Genomic DNA, 12872 nt, shown 5'->3' on the forward strand with positions numbered 1-12872 from the left:
TGCAGAGAAATGCAGAGCTGGAAGGAATCCCACAGCTATTGGCAGTCCTGTAAGAGACATGTTGAGAAGAATCTGCTATAAGACTCTCCATAAAAATGCCCCTCAAAAGCTTCATTTCATATTGCTCTGTCTTGAGCACTCGAGGCATCAGACAGCATCAGTCACTAGTGCCAGATGTTCTTACAGGAACAAGGATATTGTCCAGAATAGATACCCTGGTGATCCAAAGTAGTGAACTGAACCCTGCACTACAGAAAGCACAATATTATTTCATTAAATCCTCCCAATCAGACTAGGGGAAAATTTGCTTCCTTACTGTAAATGTGTGAGGAGCACATGCTAGCCAGGCATTCCAGAGTTCTCATTACCACCAGAAGCACTGTCTCAGCCTGCTCAGCAGGCTGACTGTAGCTCCACCAAGTCTCCACCACTGGAAAGTTAAGCCAGATTATGTGCATACGTTCTGCTTGTGTTGAGAGAGGGAAAGGAAACCCTTTATTTATTTACGAGATACTGCCTGCAAGTTATGTAATTTGGTAATCTTTGAAGGAGTTGCTGTGCATCTGTGCTATTTTTCGAGTGTACCTGTTTCCCTTGTTCCCCAAAAAAGTCTTCACCATGCTCGTTAGTTGCTCTAGAACTTCACAATAATGCTGTGTAACGGTATTCTACACCTGTATATCTGTAAAGAAAAATGCAAATTTAAAAGAAAAAGCTCTATTTCCTGCCACTTGTGATGTTATAAATCATGAAGGTCTACATCCTGTGCTGAACCGTGAGCTGTGAAAGGCGTTGCTTGCTGTTTGAAAGTTATTAAAAAAAAGCAATTTGTAAATACATGTAGTAATCTTGCAGTCTTTAATGGCACATGAAAAATCAATATTTTCATCTTGTTTCTTTGGCAGTTTCTTCAAGCTTTTACAGACTTCCTTGCATTCATGGTTCTTTTCAACTACATTATTCCTGTATCCATGTATGTCACTGTGGAAATGCAGAAATTTCTCGGTTCTTATTTCATTACATGGGATGAAGAAATGTTTGATGAGGATACAGGTGAAGGACCACTGGTGAATACTTCTGACCTCAATGAAGAGTTGGGACAGGTAAATTTCATTGAATGATAATTTTTTTTTCAACTGTTTCTACTGTAGGTTTTTATTTTAAAATTGTCACTTCAAGGTTTTTTGGTTTTGTTTTATTTTGGGGTTTCTTTTGCAGCTACATGTGCATTTTCTTTAGTGCTGATTAATTTTAAAAATAAAATTTTAGATATTTTTATTTTCAGAGTTAAAAATTCTGATTTCTCACCCAGTCAGTGGAATTCAATTAGTATTACTATATTATTAAGGGATAAACACTTTCTCTCCATTGATTATAGAGGGAAATTATATAGGCATCTAGCTTCCTTAGATTAAAAGTTAGATGGAAAAAACCCCCTTTTTGTCTGACTAGACTGACATTGTGTCTCCAGACACAAGTTTCATCAGTTAAAATGATTGTCATTCTCATTTCTGAAAAGAAATTCTGTTCTCTGTTAAGAAAATCATCACCTTGAGACAGATACAGATGAATTGTTTGAGAAAAAACTTAAGATCTCAGTTAAAAATATTTTCATAGGTTTTTCAAATAAATAAATTCATAAATAAGATGCTATATTTATTTTTCTAGTCAAACTGGTAATAAAGCTTTTAAGGATACATACCTATTTGGATTAAGGGTGGTACCCGGTATTTCAGTATTATGGCAGACAGTTGACATTGTCTCCCATAAGATCCTCAAAGAGGATCTGATGAATTATGGCCTGGATGAGCAGACAGTGAGGTGGATTGAAAAAGGGGTGAACAGCCAGGCTCAGAGGGTGGTGGTCAGCAGTGCAAAGTGGGAGGCCACTATCTAGCAGTGTCCCCTGGGGGTGAATACTGGCTCCCACCCTGATAATTAATTATTTGGATGACTGGGGGCCATCCAGCTGGAAAGTAGCTTTGTAGAAAAGGACTTGGGAGTCCTGATGGAAGTCAAGTTCAACAAGAGCCAGCAGTGTGTCCTTATGGCAAAGAGGGCCAATGGTATCATGGGCTGCATTAGGCAAAGTGTTGCCAACAGGTCAAGGGAGGTGATCCTCCCCCTCTCCAGGCCTCACCTGGGGTGCTGTGGCCAATTCTGGGCTCCCTGGTACAGAGACATGGGCATACTGGAGGGAGCCTAGTGAAGGGCCACAAAGGCAAGGGACAGGACTTTGCATGGCTCATGCAAAGACAGGTAGAGAGAGCTGGGACTGTCCAGCCTGGAGGAAAGAAAGTTTGGGGAAAATCTTACCAGTCTATACAAATACCTGAATGGGAGGGTACTATGAAGCTAGAGCCAGGATTTTCTCAGTGGTGCCCAGTGAAACAGGAGGGTCTGTCTGAAAATGAGGAAACACTATGACAAAGCAACACACTGAATGACTAAAAGATCTTTGATTGATAGCATTTTGTAGCTTGTATTATGAAACTGAGTGTGGGGGTTGAAATGAAAAAAATCCGTATAAATCCTATCCATTCTGTAAAAGATTGAATTTTGGGTGTTTTGTCCACAGATAAAAAAACACTGGAAAATTTGGCATTTGCCTTTTCAGATTAGTGGATATTACAAAGGTTAATCTCAGTGGAAAGTTTGCATAATTAGTGATTTGTTTTTGAATGTTTTTGAAGACTGAGAGCAAAAATTTATTTGGTTTTTAGTTTGTTCAGTGCACTGCATAAATGGTGAAATTGGTTAAACAATCTAATGAATTCTAAATAATAGCCTTATTTTCAAAGTTTAGTTCCTTACCTTACTTCATTCTCTTATCAAATATTACATGCAGTATGTATACAATACCTACATCCAGGATCCAATATTGAGCCAATCTAGTTCTTCTAGTTTATTGTTCAGATTTTGGTTTTATTTTTAATGTTGTTAGACTTAAGCACTGGGGCTCATTGTGAAAGATAATGAAAAATTCAATATTGAGACAAAATGAGTGTTTCCAGCGCAATTACAGTGCCCATGTGTATAACTGTATGTATCCACAATGGTCATTAAAACTAACGTAATTGTAGTGGGGAATTCAGATACTGCCCTAAAGACTGTTCTGACAGTAACTGATCCAAATCCAGGCAGTGCATTAAATAATAATCCCTGGGAAATGAAATTTGTATGCATTTTGTTTCTAAAAATATATTTCTTGCAGGAAGAAAGACATTAAAAACTAAAAAGGACCTAGAGGGAAGAGTGGAAGTAGTTTAAACACATTATTTATATGTATTTTGAGGCAAAAGATAGCATTGCTTGATACTCTTGTAGGATAAAATCTTTCAGGGCCTATATTTCTATGAAGATAACTGCCCAAAGAAATGGTTGTCTTTCTTTTCTGAAAGAGCTTAAGGATCTTGAAAGGAAGGTGTAACCCTGTAAGAAACTCAGTTTTGTTCAGAGGTGGTGGAAAATCTCTGTTCACATTCCTGCTGTTTTTAATTTGTGCTCATTTGCAGATTGAGTATGTCTTCACAGATAAAACAGGAACATTAACTGAGAACAACATGGAATTCGTAGAATGTTGCATCGAAGGGCATGTTTATGTACCACATGTTATCTGCAATGGACAAATCCTCCATGACTGTACAGGCATTGATATGATTGATTCATCTCCAGGAGGTAGTGGAAAGGTATGATAACTCTTTCTATGTTCTTGGTTTTTTACAGTGAAACATGAAAATTGAACTAATCAAAGTAGATAACTGCATAGACATTTTCATTTCCTAGTTAAGAGTAAGATTTAAAGGCTTAATGGGAAGTTTCTCATTTAAATGCAATTGTAAAACTGAATTAAAACCCAAATACAGAACTTCCTGTGGTTAATAGCTACAGACATAGATAACTGGTTTCTGTTTAACCTTAGCTACAACAGGGAAAGTAAGACAGGGAAAGCAAGACAGGAAAATCCTCAAAGGGGAAAATGGGGGCTTAGTGCAAGCACTTATTTAGTCATCACTGAGTGAAAATGGGGCCAGAGAATGGCTTATGATCAAATTAAATTACTTTAAAATGTGACTTAATTTGAAGTGTGCTACCTACAGCACGTATGTATTGTGGCTATTTGCTGTGTAAAGCAAAGTTAGTTGAAAGTTCAGGAGTCTTCAGATGTCAACAGGTGAACAGGGTGTATATGGCCAGGATAATCACAGCCAAAGTAAAATGTGTTTTTAATTACATCAGTACAGTATCATATCATTCACAGTTACTTCATGTCATACCCTTCACTATGACAAAATAAGTTCTCTTAAAATATGTTTGTGTAATTCAGCAGCCTTATGTCTCTCACCCATGGCCCTCAGAATGTGGTCCCGAGGTATGCTGTGTTTTTATCTTGGAATCACAATGGCACAGTCAGTTAGAATTGTATTTAACAGCACAGAAGAATAGATTTCAAACACAAAGGTAGAGATATAACACAGCCAGGTATCCATGAAATAGAAATCTCTTTCTGGTGCCAGGAGCTGTCATTACCAAACAATCTGATATTTTATAGGAAGTGGTTTGCTTGAGCTGCCAAAGTATTTCAGTAATTTTTATAGTAATTTTTTCAGTAATTTTTATAGTTCTGAGGGGTGTTCAAGCTGTTCAAGAGATTGAAATCTGTAAGCCCTGCTAAGACCTGTGCTCCAGATACTACATCCTTCTAAATTATACCTTGACTAGTATTTAATTAATACAAGTTGTTAAAGTTTAAGCAAAAATAAAGAAAAAACACCTTTCAGTCACATCTAGGCACTCAGAGGAAGTAGAAGATGCACACTGGGTTTTTGGGGTTTTTTTGCATCATTAGCTTGACTTGTATGGCAATCCCAGCAACCTGACTTGTACGGCAATCTTAGGGGTGCAAGCAGCTGTGACACAATCGTGTTGTTATCACAGGGAAAGACCTGGCTGCCCCTAAAAGAGCCTGCCTCTGATTAATAATCAGTAGTAATCAGTAGTAATCAGTGACATTGATCACCTTCCAAAAGAAGAGATTTCAAGTGATAACATGTAATGACAACTGTTCCTTTTATTTTTCAGGAGAGAGAGGAACTATTTTTCCGAGCTCTTTGTCTTTGCCACACTGTTCAGGTAAAGGATGATGACAGCGTAGATGGTTTGAAGAAAAACCGGTTCTCAAGAAGATCTTGTATATATATATCATCATCACCTGATGAAGTTGCTTTAGTTGAAGGAATACAGAGGTATGTGTGAACTTAGGTATTATACTTTTCTAAGCTGCAGATCTATTCTCTGAAGCTCAAAATCGTTTTCAAAACAAAAATTGTAATAGTACACACCAAGTAATCTACAGCTGATTGATTCCTTAACATGACTTCATGATTATTCATAGTCTAAAATCAAATAAAAACACTCTGGGATTTTGGTGTTGGTTTGTTGTGGGTTCAGTCTTAAATCCTTATGACATGCTTAAACCAGATAATTATATATTTGTTGTATTCATTCTCTTCATCTGTTTCAATTTACAGACTTGGTTACACCTATCTAAGGCTGAAGGACAATTTTATGGAGATCTTAAATCGGGAAAATAACATAGAAAAGTGAGTGGTTAAAAAATACAACAAAATAGACTGATGATGAGTTTTTGTTGATGTGTTTAATAAATTATTGTTTCCTTATACATGCATTTTTAAGTCAGGAAAGTCAGGAACCTTGTGGTTTAGTAGAAAAATAAATTAAATAAAGAAAATCTAGCAATTTTAATTGCTTTCACTTTTTTTGACATTATATGCAGTATAAAATATTGATACGACAATTAAGTTGTGGTGTGGGATTCATGACCTAATCTAGTAGTTTCTCATGGTTTTATATATGGTAAATAATATATTCTTAATAGAAAATGCTGTGTACCCAATTTGTTGTTCACAAATAATCCATGGAATTTACAGGAGGGTAATACCTGTAGAATAAATTTTGTGGACCATAATGTGACTCAAATTTTCAATAACATTGAACTAGTACAGCTGTTCTGTGGGATGTACATACCCTTGAAAATTTACCTTACACTTCTCTAGATGTCTGCTGGTTAAGTCTGTTGTATATCTGGATCTTCCTGCTTGGGTACTCTGCTAACTACACAGGGACACTTGGATACAAATATTAGGAACCCTGCTGTTACTTTATCCCCTTTTAGGATAATAATGGAGTGTTTTTCCCAAAGGTTACTTCAGACTTTTTTGGTTCAGCTCCTAAGAACTGGAGTCAGTATAATTTGGTGACTCAGAAGAAAACACTATAATTGAGAATTTTCTCCCAAATGCGTCACGGTTTGTAGACATAGGCCTGATGTAGCTATGCACAGGTTTGAGTTCGGGGATGTTAAAAGGACTTAGGACTGAAGGACTTAGGACTAATTAAACAAGCAGATTTGGACAGAGATGAATCCTGAAAAAGTTGGAAATAATGATTGGATTGCTTATGTTTGTGCTGGTAAAAGAGGGGCTCTCTTAGATTAAAGGAAATAGGTAAACGAGTAAATGATAGAAGTATACAAGCTGATGAAACCAAAACAGTGCAGTAGGAGCTTGTGTTCAGTTTTCCTCTTAGAAAGGAAAGGAACATGTGATAAAATCAAATCATAAAAATAATAGCAAATATAAACCAATAAAAAATATTTTTTTTTCACTTGAATAAATTATCATTCAACATTTGAGCAAGATTTATGGAATTAGGTCAGCACTTTTGGGAGATTAGGAATGGTAAAAATGAGAAAAATATAGAATAAAGACTTTGTGTAAGCATGCATTTCAAGTTCTTAGGCTATGTCTAAGTATTATACATAGAAACTTACTTTATATGCAGTACAGTGCTATGCTGCAAAATTTCTAGTCTTCTGCTTAAATGAATTAGATTGACTGTACATCCAAAGATACTTGAGGACATCATGAATTCTGTTTCAAGTAATGAGGAGGTACGGGCTTTCCTTATTTCTTATTTGCAACCTGCTGTTTCATTCTGTACTAGTTCCATATTCCATAGTACTCAGCATAATCTCCCATGTTAGAAGCCATGTTTGATTTATATGCTTGAAGTCATTTATATGCTTGAAGTCAGTTTAGGGATCAGGAAAAGCAGAGTTGTGTAAAAAATAGTTCTGTTTCTTTTTCAGATTTGAATTACTGGAGGTTTTGAGTTTTGATTCTGTGAGACGGCGAATGAGCGTAATCGTTAAATCTTCAACAGGTAGGGCTGTCACATTCTGTTCGATTTTTTTGTTTCATTTGAATTTGTTTCAGATTTATCAGAGTTAAGCATTAATCATAGTCTGTGTGCCTTTCTTTATAAGATAAGGGACCGGGTACTAGCATGGGTACAAATGTTATAAAAAAGTTGGAAGAAAACATTTTGAAGACTTACTAATTTGGATGTTTTTTGAAGAAAGTATATTTGGTCATTTTGAATTCCATATGCTGTCTCTTTTAGGTGATATATTTCTGTTTTGTAAGGGAGCAGATTCCTCCATATTTCCTAGGGTTAAAGAAGGAAAAATTGACCAAGTACGATCCCGAGTAGAACGCAATGCAGTGGTAAGATTCCATTTTATTGATCTGTTCACATGATATCAGTGTCAAAAAGAAATTAAGTGCTCTGACCTCCTGCTTTATCTGCTAACAGATTTGTCTTTACAGGCACCAAGGTTATTCTGTGCCAAGGTTCACTCAGGCTTTGTGGGTAGCAGTCTGTGCAACTTGCTTATTTGTATTGGTCATCCATCTCATCTTCTAAATGTCAGTTGTGGTGCAATATGAATGCATTAGATATGCACAACTGTACGTTAAACCAGAGATCATCAGTTAGCTCGTTAGTATGGTATATTCACAATTGTGGATTGAATTAATTTTTGAATAGAAGAAAAGTGAAAAACTGTAAATCTCATTGCTAGTTTTAGTCCTCAGCCTTAGCAACTGTTACCTGCTGCCTTCTATTGCTGTACAAGCTTTGGGGAGACAGTGCAGTGATCATCCATATCTTACATTTTTCCTTGCTAAAAATCAGCTATGAACTGGCTGATCACCTTTAAAAGAAATTCAGGACTTGGTTTTAGCTAAAAGTAGTATTTGAAGTTGTAAAATACTGAATTTTGCTGTGTCAAAAAGTACACAGAACTCATTGCAATGCAGGACAGCTGCCAGTCTTACAAATGGCATATAATTTACTGGCATCCAGTACTCAAACTGAAACCAAAGTACTATTACAGGTATGTGGAAAAAAAAAAACCCTACAGTGTCACCTGCTTTTGTTTTGAAGCAAAAAACTCTCAAAGTGCTTTACTAAGCTTTATTATATGGGACAGCTGTCTGATAATTACAAGTAAAAGAGGCTAATGAAATTGAAAAAGTATTTACATATCACATCCATTCAATGTCTATCAAGAAAGAAATCCAGATCAACAGCTATTTTTTCATCTTGGATAATTGGAAATAGGGCTGGCTCCTACATACAAAAGCCTCGCAAAGAAAATACCTGGCACCTGCTTTTATCAATAACAAGAGGCAGGGAGCTATTTTAATAATTCTTCTTGGTTTGGTAATAAACTATGTAAAGACCTACTGGATTAAAGTTAAGGTAGCTGAAGTGCCAGTTAAATGGTGTGGTGAGAAGCAGTATATAAGTGAGGTAGCAAAACTTTTCTGTGTTATAACAGCTTTTCCCCACCTTACACAATCCACGTACTCCATTTCTTGTTCATCATACAGTCCAGTTTGATGCAGCCTGAAACACCTGCAGCTAAATTCTAATTTACACTTGACTGAAATGGTGCAGTTGGATTTTCACTCATTTCTCTTTGTGGTGTTTGGTCCCTGTCCATATATCTGCTGCAACACAGCATCAAAATCAGACTCTGCAGAGCTACTATTTATATTACTATTATTTATTCTGACTCATCCTGCCTAATTATACACATAGGGAGGGAAACGTTTACCTTGGCTTTGCCTTCTCTTGTAATCTCATATATCCAGTTGGATCACTGAGCTGTTTATCTTCTGGAGGATTGAGGTTGGTCCATCAGGTTGTAACTGCTTCCAGAGCAGCACAGAATCAAGCTCAACCATATCCTAGTCTGTATTATACTCTACCAGTCTATACTTATTCACTTCATGATGTTCCTATTTCAAATCATCCAGCATAAACACCAGCAAGAGGTCTAAGAGGAGTTTTGTAAGATGCATTTTGTTTCTTTTCATTGTATTCTTTAGGAGGGACTGCGAACACTGTGTGTTGCATATAAAAAGCTCACAGCAGAAGAATATAGCAATGTACAGAAGCTGCTTCAGAATGCAAAGTTGGCCCTTCAGGACCGGGAAAAGAAATTGGCAGAAGCATATGAGAAGATAGAAAGAGATTTTATATTACTTGGTGCTACAGCTGTTGAAGATCGGTTAGTTAGTACATTTCTTAGTTTCTTATGTTCAATGGTGATGACAAAGTAATTGAAGACTCTTTTTCTGCATTAGAGATTTATTTGGGAAACCCCTTATTTGAAGCAATTCCACACCCTTAGCTCACTAAAGTTACACATGGTAACTTTATAACCTAATAAGCAAGTATCAATAGCTAAGTGTACAAACATCAGTATATTTGAACCATTTTACATGCACGTAATAGTTTATTGATCAAGTTATAGGCAAAAGTTTTGGAGGAAAGAACTACAAAATGGGTATTGAGGAAATGAAGGAAGAATCTTTAGGTCTTAAAAAGATTCAAAAACATATACTAGTCCCCTAAACATTTTTGGAGTCACACTTTGGGGAAAATTCTTAGATCTGCTAACTTCCATTGAATTTTTTTTTGTTTATGAAAATCTTTCAATAAAGACCTCTGAATTTCTCATATCCAAGCAATCAGTCAGTGTATTTTGTCAATTGACTTTACAGACTACAAGAAAAAGCTGCTGACACTATTGAAGCACTCCAGAAAGCAGGAATTAAAGTTTGGGTTCTGACAGGAGACAAAATGGAGACTGCTGCAGCTACTTGCTACGCTTGCAAACTCTTCCGAAGAAATACACAAATACTTGAGCTAACCACAAAGAAAATTGAGGAGCAGAATATACTCGATGTGCTTTTTGACCTAAACAAAATTGTTGTAAAACCCAATGGCAACTTAACCAGGGATACCTTCTCAGGGTAAGAAAAAAGTTGGATTTTCAGGCTAAAAATGGGCTTCTGGGCATTTTGCAAACAATGAAAGGGCAACCAATTACCTTAAGAAAGCAGCAGTATGTTTCAGTTTCTGTTGCTAATGTGTGAATTATTGTATGGCAATTAAGTATAAGCTTGTTTAGGTAAACTTAGGTTTTCAGTCATGCTTCTTTATCTCGTTTCTGGTACTGTTTTAACTATTAAAGAAAAAATCACAACTGACACTGTATTTGTCTTTCTACCATAAAACTGTTAGCAACAAGCTAACAAGCATTTGTGATACCACTTTAGCAGAGATTTGCTATAATTCTTAGTCTTACAGCTTAAATCTCTGGACCAGATAATTTTTCTGAGTTCTCCTTATGCTTCATACCCCATTCATCTAATCAAGAACATTTGTATATTCAGTTAAATAAATAATTTTCCTCCATGTCATCTGTACCACATTTCGTTTAAATACCACAGGCCTTACAAGGTGTGATCAAGCATATTTGTTTAACTTTTTGTGCAATACCAATTTTCTGCGTTTTAAAACTCTTTAGATTTGTTGGTTTTTTTTTTACATGAATCCCAAGAGCTGGAGATTGTACTAAGATAGTAATAGCAGGATTCTGCCTGTGTGTTCAAATTCAGGCTAAAAATATTTCACTGTAATACACCAAATATTCAGTACATTGCTTGAACTTCATAATGATACCTTTTTATTTGATATCATTGTACATCAATGGCATTATCCCATTTGTGCCAATGGTAGCAAAGTGCTGAAAATATCTGTAAACTTATTAAATGTAGTTTACGGTATTTTATCTTACTTGCCAAAAATAGCTTCTGTTCTAGTAGAAAGGATGGAGATGCCTATTTATAAATATAGTGTTTTTCTCACAAACACTGGTCCTGGTGAAACCATGTTTGTTGAAACCCCATGCACAGTAGTGTATAACCTTGGTTCACTAAAAAGAGAGTAAAAATAAACCTCAGTGTACATTTATACAACATTCACTGTTGACCTGGAGCCCGAGGCTGTTGTGTAATGCAGGCAGATGCAAGGGTGCTCTGAAATAACTTGTCTGGATGCTGCAGAAAATGGCTCTTGCAGTCCAGACCATTTTATCTTCCCCATTGTTCAGGGTATGATAATAGAGTGAATAAACTACTTCCTGTGACCGTGAGTACACTTCTAGCAATGCTCAAATTACTACAGGCATACTGCTTATAGATTTTTATGTATAAGAATATATTGTAATATTATAGGAAACATATATAATTATTGTATTTTAATATTATAAATAAAAGTAAACCTGTATTTGATTTAGCCACTACACTAAAGGCAAAATATCTGTACTCTGGATGTAGACAGTGGCCTTATCTATCCAGGCCAACAAGTTTCCTTTAGGCATTTCCTTCAAGGCATGATTTACTCCCGTAAATGTAGACTCTTGGAAAGAAAATTATTTCCTTATCAGAGTGCCAAAGGCCTTTCCTCTTTTTATGCTCTCTGTTATGGAATGTGCCACAAAATTAACTTTATTCCTGCAACTTGGTTTACCTCACTGCAGTTCTTGGAACTTTTTCAAACCAAACAGAAAAGTCATTAATTACACACTCATACTCACTGGTGAAGTCACTGAGGTATCAGATTTATGTATTCAAACTGGTGAAGCACTTAATATTTTCAACATAGTCCAGAGTTTTAAAATGTTGTAAATATCAGTCTTATACAAGAAATTTCCTTTAGTAATGTATTAGTTTTGTGGTATTCTATGTTCAGTATTTTTTCATTAATTAATTTTCCCATAATTCTTATTGCCAGATTTTAAGTATTTTTGAGAATTTTACAGTGACAGTTTATATTTTATTCCCGAACAGACTTTCAACTGATATGCAAGATTATGGTTTAATTATTGATGGAGCAGCACTATCATTGATAATGAAAACAAGACCAGATGGGAACTCTTGTAGCTACAGAGAGCTCTTTCTTGAAATTTGCAGGAACTGCAGTGCAGTGTTATGCTGTCGAATGGCACCTCTGCAAAAAGCACAGGTTTGTGTTTAATTTCATAATTGCTTGTTAGTTATGCACATATATAAATATTGAAGGTTAATACTCTGTATGGCTTACTATGACAATTTAAGATTCTACCATTCATTTTTGTATCTTCTAAAATGGAAAAAGTAAAAAAAAACAGGAGAGGGGAGAATTTCTGCTGGCAAACAATTTAGATAATGGTATGCTAAAACAGCACCCAGCTGTGCACCTGAATTTAAAATTTGAACAGTATGTACATAAATCATAGTTGGTATATACTAATACTAACATATTTAATAAATGAACTAACTGCTCTCTTTTTAACCTAACAAGCTTTGAATAGTCTACCCTTTTGACACTACAAGAACCTGCAGAGTGATATTTTTTCTCTGGTTTTAACATAAGTGGAAAGCCAAGAAGAATACAGACAAAAAAATGTGGGTGTTACCACATTTAAGTATACCTGACTGTTGCATTTGTAATTTGTATCAAGTAAAAACATACCCTTCCATTACTAAAACATCTCAAGATAACTGAAGAACTTTTAAAGGAAAGAAGTATTGGAATTTGCATTTCATTTTTTTTCGGTTGGTCATGTCTTTTTCTCAGTGCACAGGTACAGCATTTATAGCCCATATTCA

General features: G+C 35.7%; 1 protein-coding gene across 4 annotated transcripts in view; it reads left to right on the plus strand.

The window, feature by feature from the left end:
* Nucleotides 1-12872, plus strand: part of ATP11A (ATPase phospholipid transporting 11A) — a 121402-nt gene that overhangs the window by 84026 nt on the left and 24504 nt on the right. For all 4 annotated transcript variants that reach the window (XM_069004267.1, XM_069004284.1, XM_069004277.1 and 1 more), the window contains exons 12-20: nucleotides 906-1103; nucleotides 3516-3689; nucleotides 5083-5246; nucleotides 5532-5603; nucleotides 7172-7245; nucleotides 7486-7589; nucleotides 9261-9442; nucleotides 9939-10190; nucleotides 12072-12246. In XM_069004267.1, the coding sequence (XP_068860368.1) occupies nucleotides 906-1103; nucleotides 3516-3689; nucleotides 5083-5246; nucleotides 5532-5603; nucleotides 7172-7245; nucleotides 7486-7589; nucleotides 9261-9442; nucleotides 9939-10190; nucleotides 12072-12246 (1395 nt within the window). The remainder of the gene's footprint in view (nucleotides 1-905; nucleotides 1104-3515; nucleotides 3690-5082; nucleotides 5247-5531; nucleotides 5604-7171; nucleotides 7246-7485; nucleotides 7590-9260; nucleotides 9443-9938; nucleotides 10191-12071; nucleotides 12247-12872) is intronic.

This window comes from Aphelocoma coerulescens, chromosome 1 (assembly GCF_041296385.1).
Source record: "Aphelocoma coerulescens isolate FSJ_1873_10779 chromosome 1, UR_Acoe_1.0, whole genome shotgun sequence".
NCBI lineage: Eukaryota > Metazoa > Chordata > Aves > Passeriformes > Corvidae > Aphelocoma > Aphelocoma coerulescens.